A 13,300-nucleotide genomic window follows, 5' to 3' on the forward strand; every position below is an offset into this window, starting at 1 on the left:
TCTTTAGTTGTTTTGATCGTATGAATTACGAGAGGAGGTGATAAACTTTAGTTACACCCCTATATTTATTAAAAACACCCTGTCAACTGATTTTTATAAGGGATGATCAACTTAAGTTTGAGTGATTTTAGTAAACTTAGGGGTGTGACTAAAGTTTATCTTAAGAGGTTTTAGATGGTATGTACACGGGCCTTTGACCCAAGCCCAACTTTAAACAATCCGTTCCACTTTCAAGCCCAACTTTAAACAATCTATACGGGCCTTTGACCCAAGCCAGTGAAGCCTATTCTCGACCCACACATATCAATGATGGAGACCTCATAAATTAGGTAGGCCCGCAACTAAAAGAATGGCCTATTAGTTGAAATTATACACCAATCTTATAATACGTCGATAAATTATGTGGGATTGCAACGAGGAGCGAAGCCAAGACTTAATATGAGGGGGTAATGGTGGCGGATAAAGAATTTTATATCATGGTGGACAAAGTTAAGTGAGGGTCTAGGGGCAGCGATCCTAAAATTTTTTTAGGTTATCTTTTAATTAAACATTCCAAAGTACAAAAAATAATACTAAGAATCAAAATTTTATAAAACATGATAAGTAATAATTATCACATGTCTTATTATTTCCATAATAAATATAAATTTTTATAATAAGAGGTCTAAATTGAAAATTCAAAATTTTTAGAGGGGACATGGTGTAGCTTCGCCTCTGATTGCAACACCTCCACTTAGCTCCTCCAATGATAAGGGAACTTGTCAACAGACGCACCATACTATTATATGTTGAAAATGTTTTCAAGTTGCCTGAATTAAAGGTTACAAAAGCACATGCATGTATCAAAGTAATCGGTTTTATTATTATTTATAATTTAGCATTTTGCAGTCAATATTGAAACAAGAGCTAAAACCACAACCACCATTGAATCTAAAGACTACAAATAATAATAATAATAATCAAAAAAAGAATTTGGCCATGTATTTGCATAGACTAGCTAATTCATTTCAAACGGGTGATGTGATTTGACCAGGTAATCATGTTCAGAATCTTTAGATGTTCGTACAAATAAAGTCCTATATTGACAAAACAAGTAAAACCGTGTACGTTGTCTGCGCGCGTTGCCGTTGGGTACTACAGTTATCCGAAAATAGGTAAGTCAGAGACGATACATAATTTAAACTCTAAATAATAATGATAACAAAATAAATTTTCATGGTGGACAGTTATATCTAAACAGTTATGAGCTATCTAAGGAGAAAATATTAAGTAGTCTTCATATGTTTTTTTTTTTTTTATTGCTGATAAAGAATAGTGGGTCTAATGAGGGTAGCTAATTTTCAAATATTTATTAAGAAAATTTTACTTAAAAAAACCAAAAAGGACACACATTTAACATGAAAAGCCATTTGAAAATTGCAAGAAAATTTTATTTATATGGACACACATTTATTTGACGAAAAACAAAAAATGACACACATTTAACATGAAAAGCCATTGAAAATTGCAAGAAGTTTCACGTCAACTACTGGGATAAACAGTGTCTCACCAGCCGTCAGACAATCAAGCTGCACTACATCTGCATGGATGCACATGCATTGAGTTTTTTTTGCCAATATAACACTGTCAGAATTAATATTTTCCAATATAACATTGTGATGAAAATATTTCCCAATATAACACTACATGCCATTCAGAATTGCGTGTTCTTTACAATTTTTATACAATCACTTCATAACAGATGGCGTGATCTATTTTAATGCAATTTTTGTTTCACACCAGCGCAGATGACGTGAAAGCATGCTTTGTTCATTCACGAGTATTGGAGTGGCGTGAATGAACAAAATAAACATATATATATATATATACAAATATATAGATACATACATATATATACATACATACATATACATATACATACATATATATACATACATACATATACATATACGTACATATATAAATACATCTACATACACACATACATACATGCACATATATATACAGAATAATTATCCTATGTGAACCAAAAGTGTGAACCAATTTTGTGAACTTACTTTTCAATCATATATGTGATTGGTTTCACAGAAAATTTATGGTCCCCACTTTTGTTTTGTTTTATTACAACCATTTGATTTGAAGTTCACAAAGTTGGTTGACACTTTTGGTTCACATAGGAGAATTATTGTGTATAATACATATATATATATATATATATATACACACACATATAGAGGAATTATCCTATGTGAACCAACTTTGTGGACCAAAATCCAATGGTTGTGATAAAGCACAACATAAGTGGGGGACACACATTTATTATGGGACCCACCATATCTATGGTTGAAAAACAAGTCACAAAGTTGATCCACACTTTTAGTTCACATAGGAGAATTCATATACATATATGCATTAAGATATGTACACATACATACATACATATTATATATATATATACACACACATACATTAAAGGTCACGCCAACTTAAAATCCTAAATGATATTTTGATACTGTTCACGCCATCAACGGTGACGTGAACGGATTACGCCATCACAAATGGCGTGATCGTATAAAAGTTATAAGGATCACGTCATTCTGAATGACGTGTAGTGTTAGATTGAAAAATATTTTCATCCCAATATTATATTGAAAAATATTAATTTTTACAGTGTTATATTGACAAAAAACTTCACATGCGTTCGCCAAGAAAACAAGGTTCTTCTGTCTGAATAGGGCTGGGGTTGGTGAAGCTAGCCCATGATGGGGACAAAACAGACGGAGCACTAACTATTAAGGACGCGTTTGTTCTGTTTTGTACAAGAAAAATCAATTGCTCCTTCTTTTAATTGCCTTCCCCGAATGAATCCTCCGCTAAAGTCATTGCTGACGGTGACTTTGAAAATGAATCATTAATAATATTATGACTAAAGATACACAACCAATTATATTCTTCGCTTTGAAATTTCAATTTCTATAAATACATCATATTATCCTCACGGTCTTTCCGTTATTAACCACTCGTGCGGCATAGGACCGCAATTGTTTTGGATACATCTGAATTAACATTTACAGTGAAATAAACATCATCCTGTTTCATTTGAATGAGTAAAAAAAAGTCAAGCACGTGAAGTTTCATTTGAATCACTTTTTGGTCTTACGCGCTGGATCGAAAAGTCAAAAGTCTTCCAATTGGCTTCCTTTTTGTCTGAGCAACGGTGTCGTACGTATGGTACATATAAAACGGAGATTTGGATTCACTACCATTCATCGATCCCTCTCTCTACATATTTATGGAAGAAACTACCTCTTTCTTTCTGTACAAGTTCACTTCTTCTTAAATCTTTCCCTTCTGTCTTGTCTTTCTTTTTTCCAGTGCTAGGTTTGCTTTTTTTGTTCAAGCCATTGGTGTGGTTGTAAGTACTGGAGCTGCTTGTCCTCTGTAAATTCTCTTTGTTTCTAATAATTCTGGTTCACTTCTTCTTCAGTTTGTAGCTTTCTCTCTCTATCGTGCAAGTTAAAAGGAAAAAGAAACTACAAATTTGAAGGCCAAGCGGCCGGAAAAGTTGAAGTTATGGCAGGAGCTAGTGGAGGAAGAACTTTGGAGCAGACACCCACATGGGCTGTTGCCACTGTTTGTTTCGTTTTAGTCGTCGTTTCAATAATCATAGAGCACATAATCCATGCTATTGGGAAGGTATTACGAGAACACGTACCACAAATTGGAGTTTTACTAGCTACTTCTTCTATTCAATACATATCTGATAATATATATATATTCAAAATTCTGCAGTGGCTAAAGAAGAAACATAAGAGAGCTCTTTACGAATCACTTGAAAAAATAAAATCGGGTAAGCTTTGAATCCGATCATGATCACACACACACATATATTACATCGTCTCATATGTATTAACTTCTCTTTTGCTTTGGTGTATATATGTAGAGCTTATGCTATTGGGGTTCATATCGCTGCTTCTAACGATATTGCAAAGTTCAATATCCAACATATGCATACCAGAGAAAGTTGCCAACACGTGGCATCCATGCGGCAAGAAAGAAGAGGAAGATACAACAACCCAGACCGAGAGCTCTGACGAAATAGATTATGAAAACCGCCGGAGACTTCTTTCGTTATTGTCCGATTCCGGCGGAAGTGTACGGCGTGCTTTGGCGACGTCGGATTCATCCAACACTTGTGGTTCTGTAAGACCATTTTCACTTTTCTTCCCAATTTTTTTCCCCCTCAATTATCCCAAATATTGAAATGGATGCACATGATTTCATATGAAATTGTGTACCCCATAGGATCACATATAATCTATACATCAATTTTAACATTTGAGATAGTTTAGACAAAAAATACTGAGACTCGTAAGATTGTTAGTAATGTAATATCCCGTCGGCTTCTTTACGTTTCTATGGAAAAGTGAAGTGAAAATTCAATGCCCCAATCCCCGCTGTAGTGTGTAAAGGTGACTATACAATATTTATTTGTTGTGACTTGACCGGTAGTTGTCACAACAAAATCTGTGCCAAATGCTTTGTTTGACATTTGACATTGAAAATTCCTTGCTAATTGAATGGCCAAAAAATAAATACATTTCCCAGAACCTGCTGTGAGCCTTCCAATTACTTAGGATTTTTTTTCTTCCCTTTTCTAATCGAGATCTTAATTGATTGGGGTTAATTAATTTTTCAGGGGAAAGTATCGTTCATTTCATCGGATGGTATTCATCAACTACACATTTTCATATTCGTGTTGGCTGTTTTCCATATTCTTTATTGTGTCCTCACCATGGCTTTGGGTCGAGCTAAGGTATATAATAATCATCCTACTCCAACGTGTAATTATATATATATATATATATATATATATATATAATATCACTCACTATAATCTCAAGATTGATATCTAGAGATATCATATACAATTATTTAATTTAATGGTTTTTTTTAAAAAAAATTTATGTTTGTTTCAGATGAAGAGATGGAAAAGATGGGAGAAAGAGACAAGAACTATAGAGTACCAATTCACTCATGATCCTGAGAGGTTTAGGTTCGCGAGAGAGACATCATTCGGAAGAAGACATTTGAGCTTTTGGACCAACTCTCCTTTCCTCATTTGGATAGTAAGCACACTTTAATTGTCTCTTTCCAACACTACAACCCTATTTGTTCAGGTGCATATTAATCAAGTCATGCACATCATATTTGACACACACACGCGCATATATATATATATACACGGGTAAGCTCTCATATCCTTATGTCCCTAAATTTTAAATTTAGGGGGCCTTTTTTTTTTGCTTAACTCAAACATTAGAAAGTAATTTTGCTGTGGGATCACTAGTTCGGGCCTCACTGTTGTGGGAAAAAAGTGAGTGCCATTAAATTTAAAACTTACGGACATCCGTATGTGAGCCTGCTGACAAACATACACGGTGATATTTCACACAAACATAAATGTGTATATACAAATGTCATAGTGTTGCGTCAAATCTTAGTAGAAATTTCAAAAACATGAGAGCTGTTTTTTAGTATGCGGTAGGTATTTGTTGATTCATCATTCGATGCCGGTCAAATATGATGTGTGCTAGCTAGCTCTTTCTATTTGCATGGCAGAACTTTCCATGCACTATTCCATTTGGTTTCATACCATTTTTGACGGCTATCTTACGTGTCCATGTGAATGTTTGACTTATATATATGCAGGAAAACAAAAGCAATAAACTTTGATAATTTTATAATTAATAATATTGGTGAAGATTGAATAATGATGTATCTGTTCTCTGCGTGTATTAATTAGAATATTGTTTCGCAGAACCAGTTGAAAAAACAAGATAATGGTTCGGTATATTTCAGTGTAGTATGGTATAGTCTGGTGTAGTATAGTATTTATAATTTGCTAGTGTAGTCCAGTGATTACCAACTTTTTTGTAAATTCTTAAATTGCTTTCGTGACGATAAATTTAACATTTGTTATGTGGAATTTGGAATGAAATGCATGGTTTGAACTCAATTAAAAAAAACAAGATGACAGTCCCGAAACGGCTCTTTAGTTTATTTGTTTATATAGCGACGGTCAGATGCGAAAGCAATTTCGTCCTGAGATCTGACGGTTTGACTTTTCCTGGTCTTTTGCAACGAATTTGACTTTCTCGTGATGAAATTACAACTTTGTCCTTAAAAATTGCTGTTTCTTTCCCCCCTTTTCTTACTGTTCTGTTCTTTATTATATGCAACTCTAGTCTCTAGTTGGTAAAGGTCAATACTAATATCATTAATATCCCATATTGAATTGAGATAAAATCAAGAGGTATGTAATTAAAGTTCTTACACTTGTCACACAAGTACGCGTTTTTTTAGGCCTAAGAACCAATAACGATGGTGCTTGAAAAGCAAATCCGTGCGAATCTATGACTCAAAGGGACAATATGCTTATGTGTTTGACTTGAATTTCCAACCGTAAACTGTTTAACTGTTTTGCAGGTGTGTTTCTTCAGGCAGTTTGTGAGGTCGGTACCTAAAGTTGATTATTTGACATTGAGACATGGATTTATAACGGTAAGGAGTAAGGGCTGAGAATAGCTCTAATACTTGCACACAAAATATTTATATAACGTAATTTTTGAAATTTAGAAAATCTCTATAGGAAAAAAAGAAGTATTTTATGCATGTAAACTTTAATGCTTCTAGACTTTCAATCCCAATATATTATATATGTGTAGTTATCATATTTTGAATATTGTTCTTCAGGCACATTTGGCACCTCAAAGCAGTGCACAATTCAATTTCCAAAAGTACATTAATAGGTCGCTTGAAGAGGACTTCAAAGTGGTCGTGGGGATTAGTCCACCAATCTGGTTCATGGCCGTGCTGTTCCTTCTCTTTAATACCCACGGTGAGTAATAGTACATAAATTCCCAAATAGTAATGATAGGGATTCTAGCATTGTTATCTCAGTTATCCCACCGACTGAATTGTATGTTCGTATAAGATTTCATGTGCAACATGTGGACATGTGGAGTGTACGAATTCACTTAAATCCTTCACATCAAACTCGGTAGCTGGGATAACCATGATACCAGCTGCTGCAATGTTTATCATTTTCGATTCTCAAATGCTCGTTCTTAAATTTATGATATGTTATTCAATTCAAAATACTAGATGCATAATATATAGTACTAGCTTGCTACATGCCCTTCAAATAATTTGATATTTTTTTGACAGGTTGGTATTCTTATCTTTGGTTACCATTCATCCCATTAATCGTAAGTATTATCAATGTTAATATATCATTTCGTTAACTAATTTATTGTTCTGAATGTGTGTGATTAGTAAATTAACGACTTATATTGATGTGTTTACGTGTAGATCATCCTTTTGGTTGGAACCAAGCTACAGGTGATCATAACCAAAATGGGTCTCAGAATTATGGAAAGAGGGGAGGTTGTGAAGGGTGTGCCGGTGGTAGAGCCTGGTGATGACCTCTTCTGGCTCAATCGCCCTCGCTTCCTTCTCTACCTAATCAACTTTGTTCTCTTCCAGGTAGGTTAATGATTTTTGTGTGTGTGCATGTCGCTTTATATATTAATTCTACTATGCAGATTTAAAATTCAAACTTTAATTAATGCGGTCCACTTTTTGAGAGTGTGAATAAGTGAAATGACAAGTGGATTCCACTTTTTAAGGTTAATGGTTATAACATAGATCTGCATTTTAGATCCATATTTTAAATCCGAATAAGAGAATTCCTATAAATATGTGTGTGTTTTTTTCTTTTTCTGCTCACTTAGTCATGCAAATATGACACTTATACTTCTCTATGTGGCTTGCAGAATGCTTTTCAACTTGCTTTCTTTGCATGGAGTTGGGTAAGCCACGACTATCGTGCAACATTATATTGATAATACTAATTGGATTATGAATTATTTTTAATGAAATATCTGACTTTATTTCCCTTGTTTCAGTATGAATTCGGAATAAAATCTTGCTTCCACGAGCATTTAGTGGATATAATCATTAGAGTTTCAATGGGGTACGTTAGACTAATTAATTTAGGAACCCGAATACTCTCTTCCTTAATTAGTAAAAATTCGTAATTTATTCACTAACTTATAATTTATTATCGGTGGTGATGTCTCAGGATCCTTATACAATTCCTCTGCAGCTACGTCACTCTTCCTCTCTACGCCCTCGTAACACAGGTAATTGATTGTTTTTCTGGTTGTCACTAACGACACTTAAGCCCAAAAAAGCTTTGTTGTTTGAAAGAGGTTTGGTGCTCTCCAAGCGACGTGGGATTACAATGACAAAAAAGTGGCAACTTTTCTAATACGTCTTTGTGTGTGATGTGAGCAGATGGGCTCGAACATGAAACCAACCATTTTCAACGAAAGAGTAGGCTTGGCTCTACGAAACTGGCACCGCACAGCCAAAAAACATATAAAGCAGAGCAACGGGTCTGTGACCTCAATGTCAAGCAGACCAACCACACCATCCCACCACATGTCCCCTATCCACCTTTTGCGCCATTACAGAAGCGAAGTCGACAGCATTCAAACATCACCTAGAAGATCCAGTGTTGATATGGAAACTTGGGAAACGGATTCTCCGTCCACCTCACACCCTCACGTTACTGGCGATGGTTCATCGTCTTCACACCACCATCAGTTCGGCCACATGGAACGAGCTTATGCTGAGAATGAAAATAGGGATGACAACGAGAAGGGTTTGAAAGATCAAGATCCTCGGCATGAGATTGATATCGCATCGTCTCAAGAGTTTTCTTTTGATAAGAGACACGGTACCATATACAGTAATTGAGATTTAGGGAAATGATTGATTTGTTACTTGTTGATGGTAACAAAGACATGATCTTCAAGGACGATGCGTGGCAGTGTAATTTCTGGTAGATGGCGAGATGGGGAATGCTTATTTTGCATATTTGTTCTTTGATTTGTTGTTGATTTTGAACTTCAGCATTGCTGCACATATATACAACACACTCTCAAATATACCTTATATCGGATTCTACAAGCCCAAGGTTCATACAAAGTGTACATAAACTAACAAGGCGCCTGAAGAAACAGCTTACAGCTTTGGTGATGTCGTGTTGAGAGCAAACGTTATCAGAATTTGAGCAAAACGGCAAGCATCCCCAGTTTTTCAAGCTTTTCCAGCGGCCCCTATCCCTGCCATCACCCACCATATCAGTCTTTAATTCTAGCTTTGCCCCCTGTTTCTCTCCACTTTATAATATATGCCCCCCTTGATTTCTAATATTACAATACAAACAGAGAGAGATGGAGATTGTGCAGGGTTTGTTGCGGAAGCTGGGTTGCCGGTGCTATGCAGTGTTATGTTTGGGCGTTGTGCTTGTATCTGTAGCAGTAGCTCACTATGTTTATGATGCGGACCCAAATGACCTTCGTAAGGGAACCAAGCGTCGTCTCCGAGCCATAAATGGTCCTTATTCTCCTCGTCTCAATGCGAGCTACTAGTGATCAATCACCTTGATCTGTTCGGGCTAGACGGATTTTAGGCTATCACGAGCTGCCTCCTTCTTTGGCTGATTTGAAGCATTAGGAAAACAAAAAACTAATATAATATAGCTTTCCTTTGGGTTTCTTCGTATGTAGTAACAATTTGAATTTGTTTAATTATGATCATTTGTATAATTATGATCGAGAGATATGATGGAAACGAAAAAGCAATGGAATTTCTTCAGCTTTGTATGTGATTAATAACTACATGTTTTTGAGGCTGATATGCAACATGTTCAAATTTACCTTTTCCTATCTATGGCTATGCTTGAAGCAACACCCCCTCAAAAAAATCTACAAGCGACACTAAATCAAATGCGCTAGATGTTCGGGAGCTAATTCTTTTTTTTTGATAGCTGACAATGACATCATACTCATCTACTCAGGTTGTTAAGTCTGTGTACACATAAGTTTTTCACCTAACGAATGAATAAGTTGGGTCAAAACTAAATGCGTGGTCACAAGAGTATTACTCGTAAAGAGAATTGAGAATCGCACTTAAGAGCTCCTAAATCCATACGATTTGATCCCATAATTCACCAAAGATGTTATCAGTGGTTTATTAATTAGCAATCAGCCATCCAAACTCACATTTGCATAATTAGCATTTCGAGTGTTAAATGTAGTCATAATAGATGTGTTATTATAAGGTGACATGTGTAATTAAGATTTTTCATGGATCATTGGCAACAAAAATTTACTGATTGACTGCATTAATCACTAGAGCAAACAATTATCCTTAATTAAATATACACAATAATCTTTTAAAAAAAAAAATATACACAATAATGTTTATATAAATGTAACCGTTAAAGTCACGCTCTGTAGGCCTAACCGAATGAACCACCTAAACCGGGAATCTGCCTGATTTTTCTCACTCTGTAACAGACTCCACTACTCGCACCCCTTGAATTTCCACTAAATTTACAGTCTTGCTCCCCACCTCTCTCTCTGACATTGTCTCTCTCTTCATTTCTTTGGTTTCTCCGTTTTTTCATCAATGGCGAGAGGTTCTTCCCAGTCCCAGTCTCAGTCCACCACCTCCTCCACGAGTTCGCGGCCTGGCCTCATGGCTCCCCGTGGCTCATCTGCGGCCACGGCCGGCATGCGTCGCCGCCGCATCACTGGAGGCAACTCCTCATCCGGCTCTGGTGCAGTCGGTGGTTCAGGACCGAGCAACATGCTCCGCTTCTACACCGATGATGCCCCTGGTCTCAAGATCTCCCCTACTGTCGTACTTGTCATGAGCGTTTGCTTCATCGGCTTCGTCACTGCTCTCCACGTCTTTGGAAAGTTCTACCGCTACCAATCCGGTGCCTGAGCCTTAACATCCCGATTCTGATCGAATCCTATACTGTTTGTATTTCGGTTCTCCCTTTTTCAATAGGCAACTCTATGCTGAAGTTTTTTCTGTTCTGGTTGCTCAGGGTTGTAGTGGATGGAGTTTTCTTAATGTTGACTTTTGCGTTGAATTTGCTTGAGATTTTGCTTTGAAGGAAGAAAAATGAGTTTTCATTCATTCTTTTGGTCTTGATCTGTGTCTGCTTTCATGTTTCTATGGTCGATGGTTGGCTGCGGAATGGATTGTGTGCATGATTCGCGTCTCTTGTTTAATTTTGTTGCGTTTTGAGCTTAAATTTTTGGATTGCATAGGTATCAGAACGTAGTTGACTTCTGTGATATGCATTGATTTGCATTCGAGAATCCGAGGGTTAAGCTTCAATTATTTTGCCATTTTAGAGAAACTTCCATTAATCAGTGGACGCTAGAGTTGATGGTTCAATATACGGCTATAGAATTTGTATCTGGTTTTGTTGCTTTGACATTAATGAGTTTTCAAAAAGATCATCCAGAAAGGAAGGGAAGATGAAACAAACTGATAAAGCCCTATTACTAACTTTAGGACTACATGCCTTGGGGTCTGATCAAAAGGTTGGCTTATATAATTAAATTCAGGATATAGGCCTGTGCTACCGTGCATATTTCTTTGTTCTGTTAACTTTTTTCTTTTTAAGAAACCCATCTATGTTTGGATTTAATGTTGTTAGCTCTCTACACTGCACCTAATTTATTTAAGGTTAGAAGTACTGTTAATGTGCCTTAAGACTGGAGCTGTGAAACAAGCCAGCCTCGAGGCTGGACTCTCATATCGCTTTGCTTAAGATCACTTGCAAGTTAGATAAGCAACCATCCAGTGGCTGTGCTAAGTTAGTCCTCTTGATAAAAACTAGCTATGCATGCTTATTGGAGGTAGCCTGTAGCATAAATGGTCAAGCCTGACTCTCCTACTACTCTTTTCAACTTTGCTGATTCATCTTCCTAATTAAATAGGAAGATGAATCGAGAATGTCTCAGTTTTGAAATGCTTAAATATTTTTGGCTGGCTGTCGGGGAAGGGAAGCATCCCACTCAAAACGATAAGCTACTTGTTTTTAAGCCAATATTTTACCACGGGGAGCCACAGTCTAGTTATTTATTGAGAGCTGGTGGTTTCATAATCCGGGACAGTTCATATTTTCAGGATAATAGGGACTAGGGAGAATTACCAACTAATTAAGTTTATTTTTCCTCTGCGGATTAATTTGTAATTTCGAGATAAACGACAATCTATTGCTAGTTAAGAAACTGAAGCTAAGAGGCTCCCTTGAGGAGCTGTGCACTGTGTTCCCTTGATAGATTGATGATTGGTTTGCGGTGCTGTGCGCTGTTTAGATTACCATTTGGAGAATAACTACTCCATTCACTAGCTATGAGAATTTTTGGATGGTTTTGTCCACTGATCACAAAGTTGACTTGCATAATCCTCTGTACTTTCATAGTCACAATGAAACCGACTTGCATAATCCTCTGTACTTTCATAGTCACAATGAAACCGGTTTACTTATTTTACCTTCAAAGTAATCTAGTGGTACATGATTAAATTTCTTCTTATATAGTGGCTGATTAATTGGACTGCTCAAAACGTGGAAAGGAGATTTTTTAGTTTGTTGTCGTGCAATTTGATTGTATGGTTTCTTCTTGTTTCGTTGCTTCTGCTATTGGTTCTATTGATTTGATTCCGTGAGGGACCAAGATTGGTAAACAATCAAGAATTGCATAACACTAGATGCCCAAATAGTTGGACAGAAAAGATGAACATTCATCTTGAATCAACGGATCAATCTTCCTACTCTATGAACTAGTTTGAAGAAAAAAGTTATTGCTGCGGTAACTGACAGAAGCCATATTTAGGATGTCAATTTTCCATTTCTTATATGCAGATTGGGGATATACTGGTGCATTCAGGCATATGGACATAGATGTTTATCATGTTTCACATGGAGTACATGTTTATTATGTTTAACATGGGGTACGAATTTTACCATTGCTTCAGTTCACATATGTTGCAGGGAATGCAAATGTTCTATGTGCTGCTTATTTTTTACCTTGCAATCATTGTGGTACCATGGTTTTGATCTATCCATAACCTATCATATGAGAGGTGAGGATGACTTGTCCTGTTTTCGGACCCTCCTTTTCTCTGCTTTCATTTTGTACTAGTCCAATTAGCTACATATATATGAAAAAAAAGAAAAAAAAGCTGCCTTGAGTTGGCTACCTGAGGGCACCAACACCAACACCAACACCAACGTATCCAGCTTGTTAAGTATCTGAGCACCAATGGAAAATCTATTACTTTAACGCTGAACACACTTGGACTTGAGAATCCATCGGAAAATTTGGGCAAAATTTTTCTCTCTTTTGCAAGATAATGA

The 13,300-nt window shown here is 36.3% G+C and overlaps 2 protein-coding genes across 2 annotated transcripts; both read left to right on the plus strand.

Moving 5' to 3' along the window:
* Positions 1-3,265: 3,265 nt before the first annotated feature.
* Positions 3,266-8,957, plus strand: LOC120005853 (MLO-like protein 6). Its single transcript, XM_038855711.1, has 13 exons — positions 3,266-3,696; positions 3,793-3,850; positions 3,944-4,203; positions 4,700-4,816; positions 4,980-5,129; positions 6,490-6,564; positions 6,757-6,901; positions 7,231-7,271; positions 7,375-7,548; positions 7,839-7,874; positions 7,971-8,038; positions 8,147-8,207; positions 8,362-8,957. The coding sequence occupies exons 1-13, from the start codon at positions 3,574-3,576 to the stop codon at positions 8,824-8,826; spliced, it is 1,773 nt and encodes a 590-aa protein (XP_038711639.1). The 5' UTR covers positions 3,266-3,573; the 3' UTR covers positions 8,827-8,957.
* A 1,437-nt stretch (positions 8,958-10,394) lies between these two features.
* On the plus strand, positions 10,395-11,064 carry LOC120008796 (protein transport protein Sec61 subunit beta-like). The gene has a single exon (XM_038859165.1). It carries the CDS (start codon positions 10,546-10,548, stop codon positions 10,864-10,866), a length of 321 nt encoding a protein of 106 aa, XP_038715093.1. The 5' UTR covers positions 10,395-10,545; the 3' UTR covers positions 10,867-11,064.
* Positions 11,065-13,300: the final 2,236 nt, after the last annotated feature.

This window comes from Tripterygium wilfordii, chromosome 2 (genome assembly GCF_013401445.1).
Source record: "Tripterygium wilfordii isolate XIE 37 chromosome 2, ASM1340144v1, whole genome shotgun sequence".
Lineage (NCBI taxonomy): Eukaryota > Viridiplantae > Streptophyta > Magnoliopsida > Celastrales > Celastraceae > Tripterygium > Tripterygium wilfordii.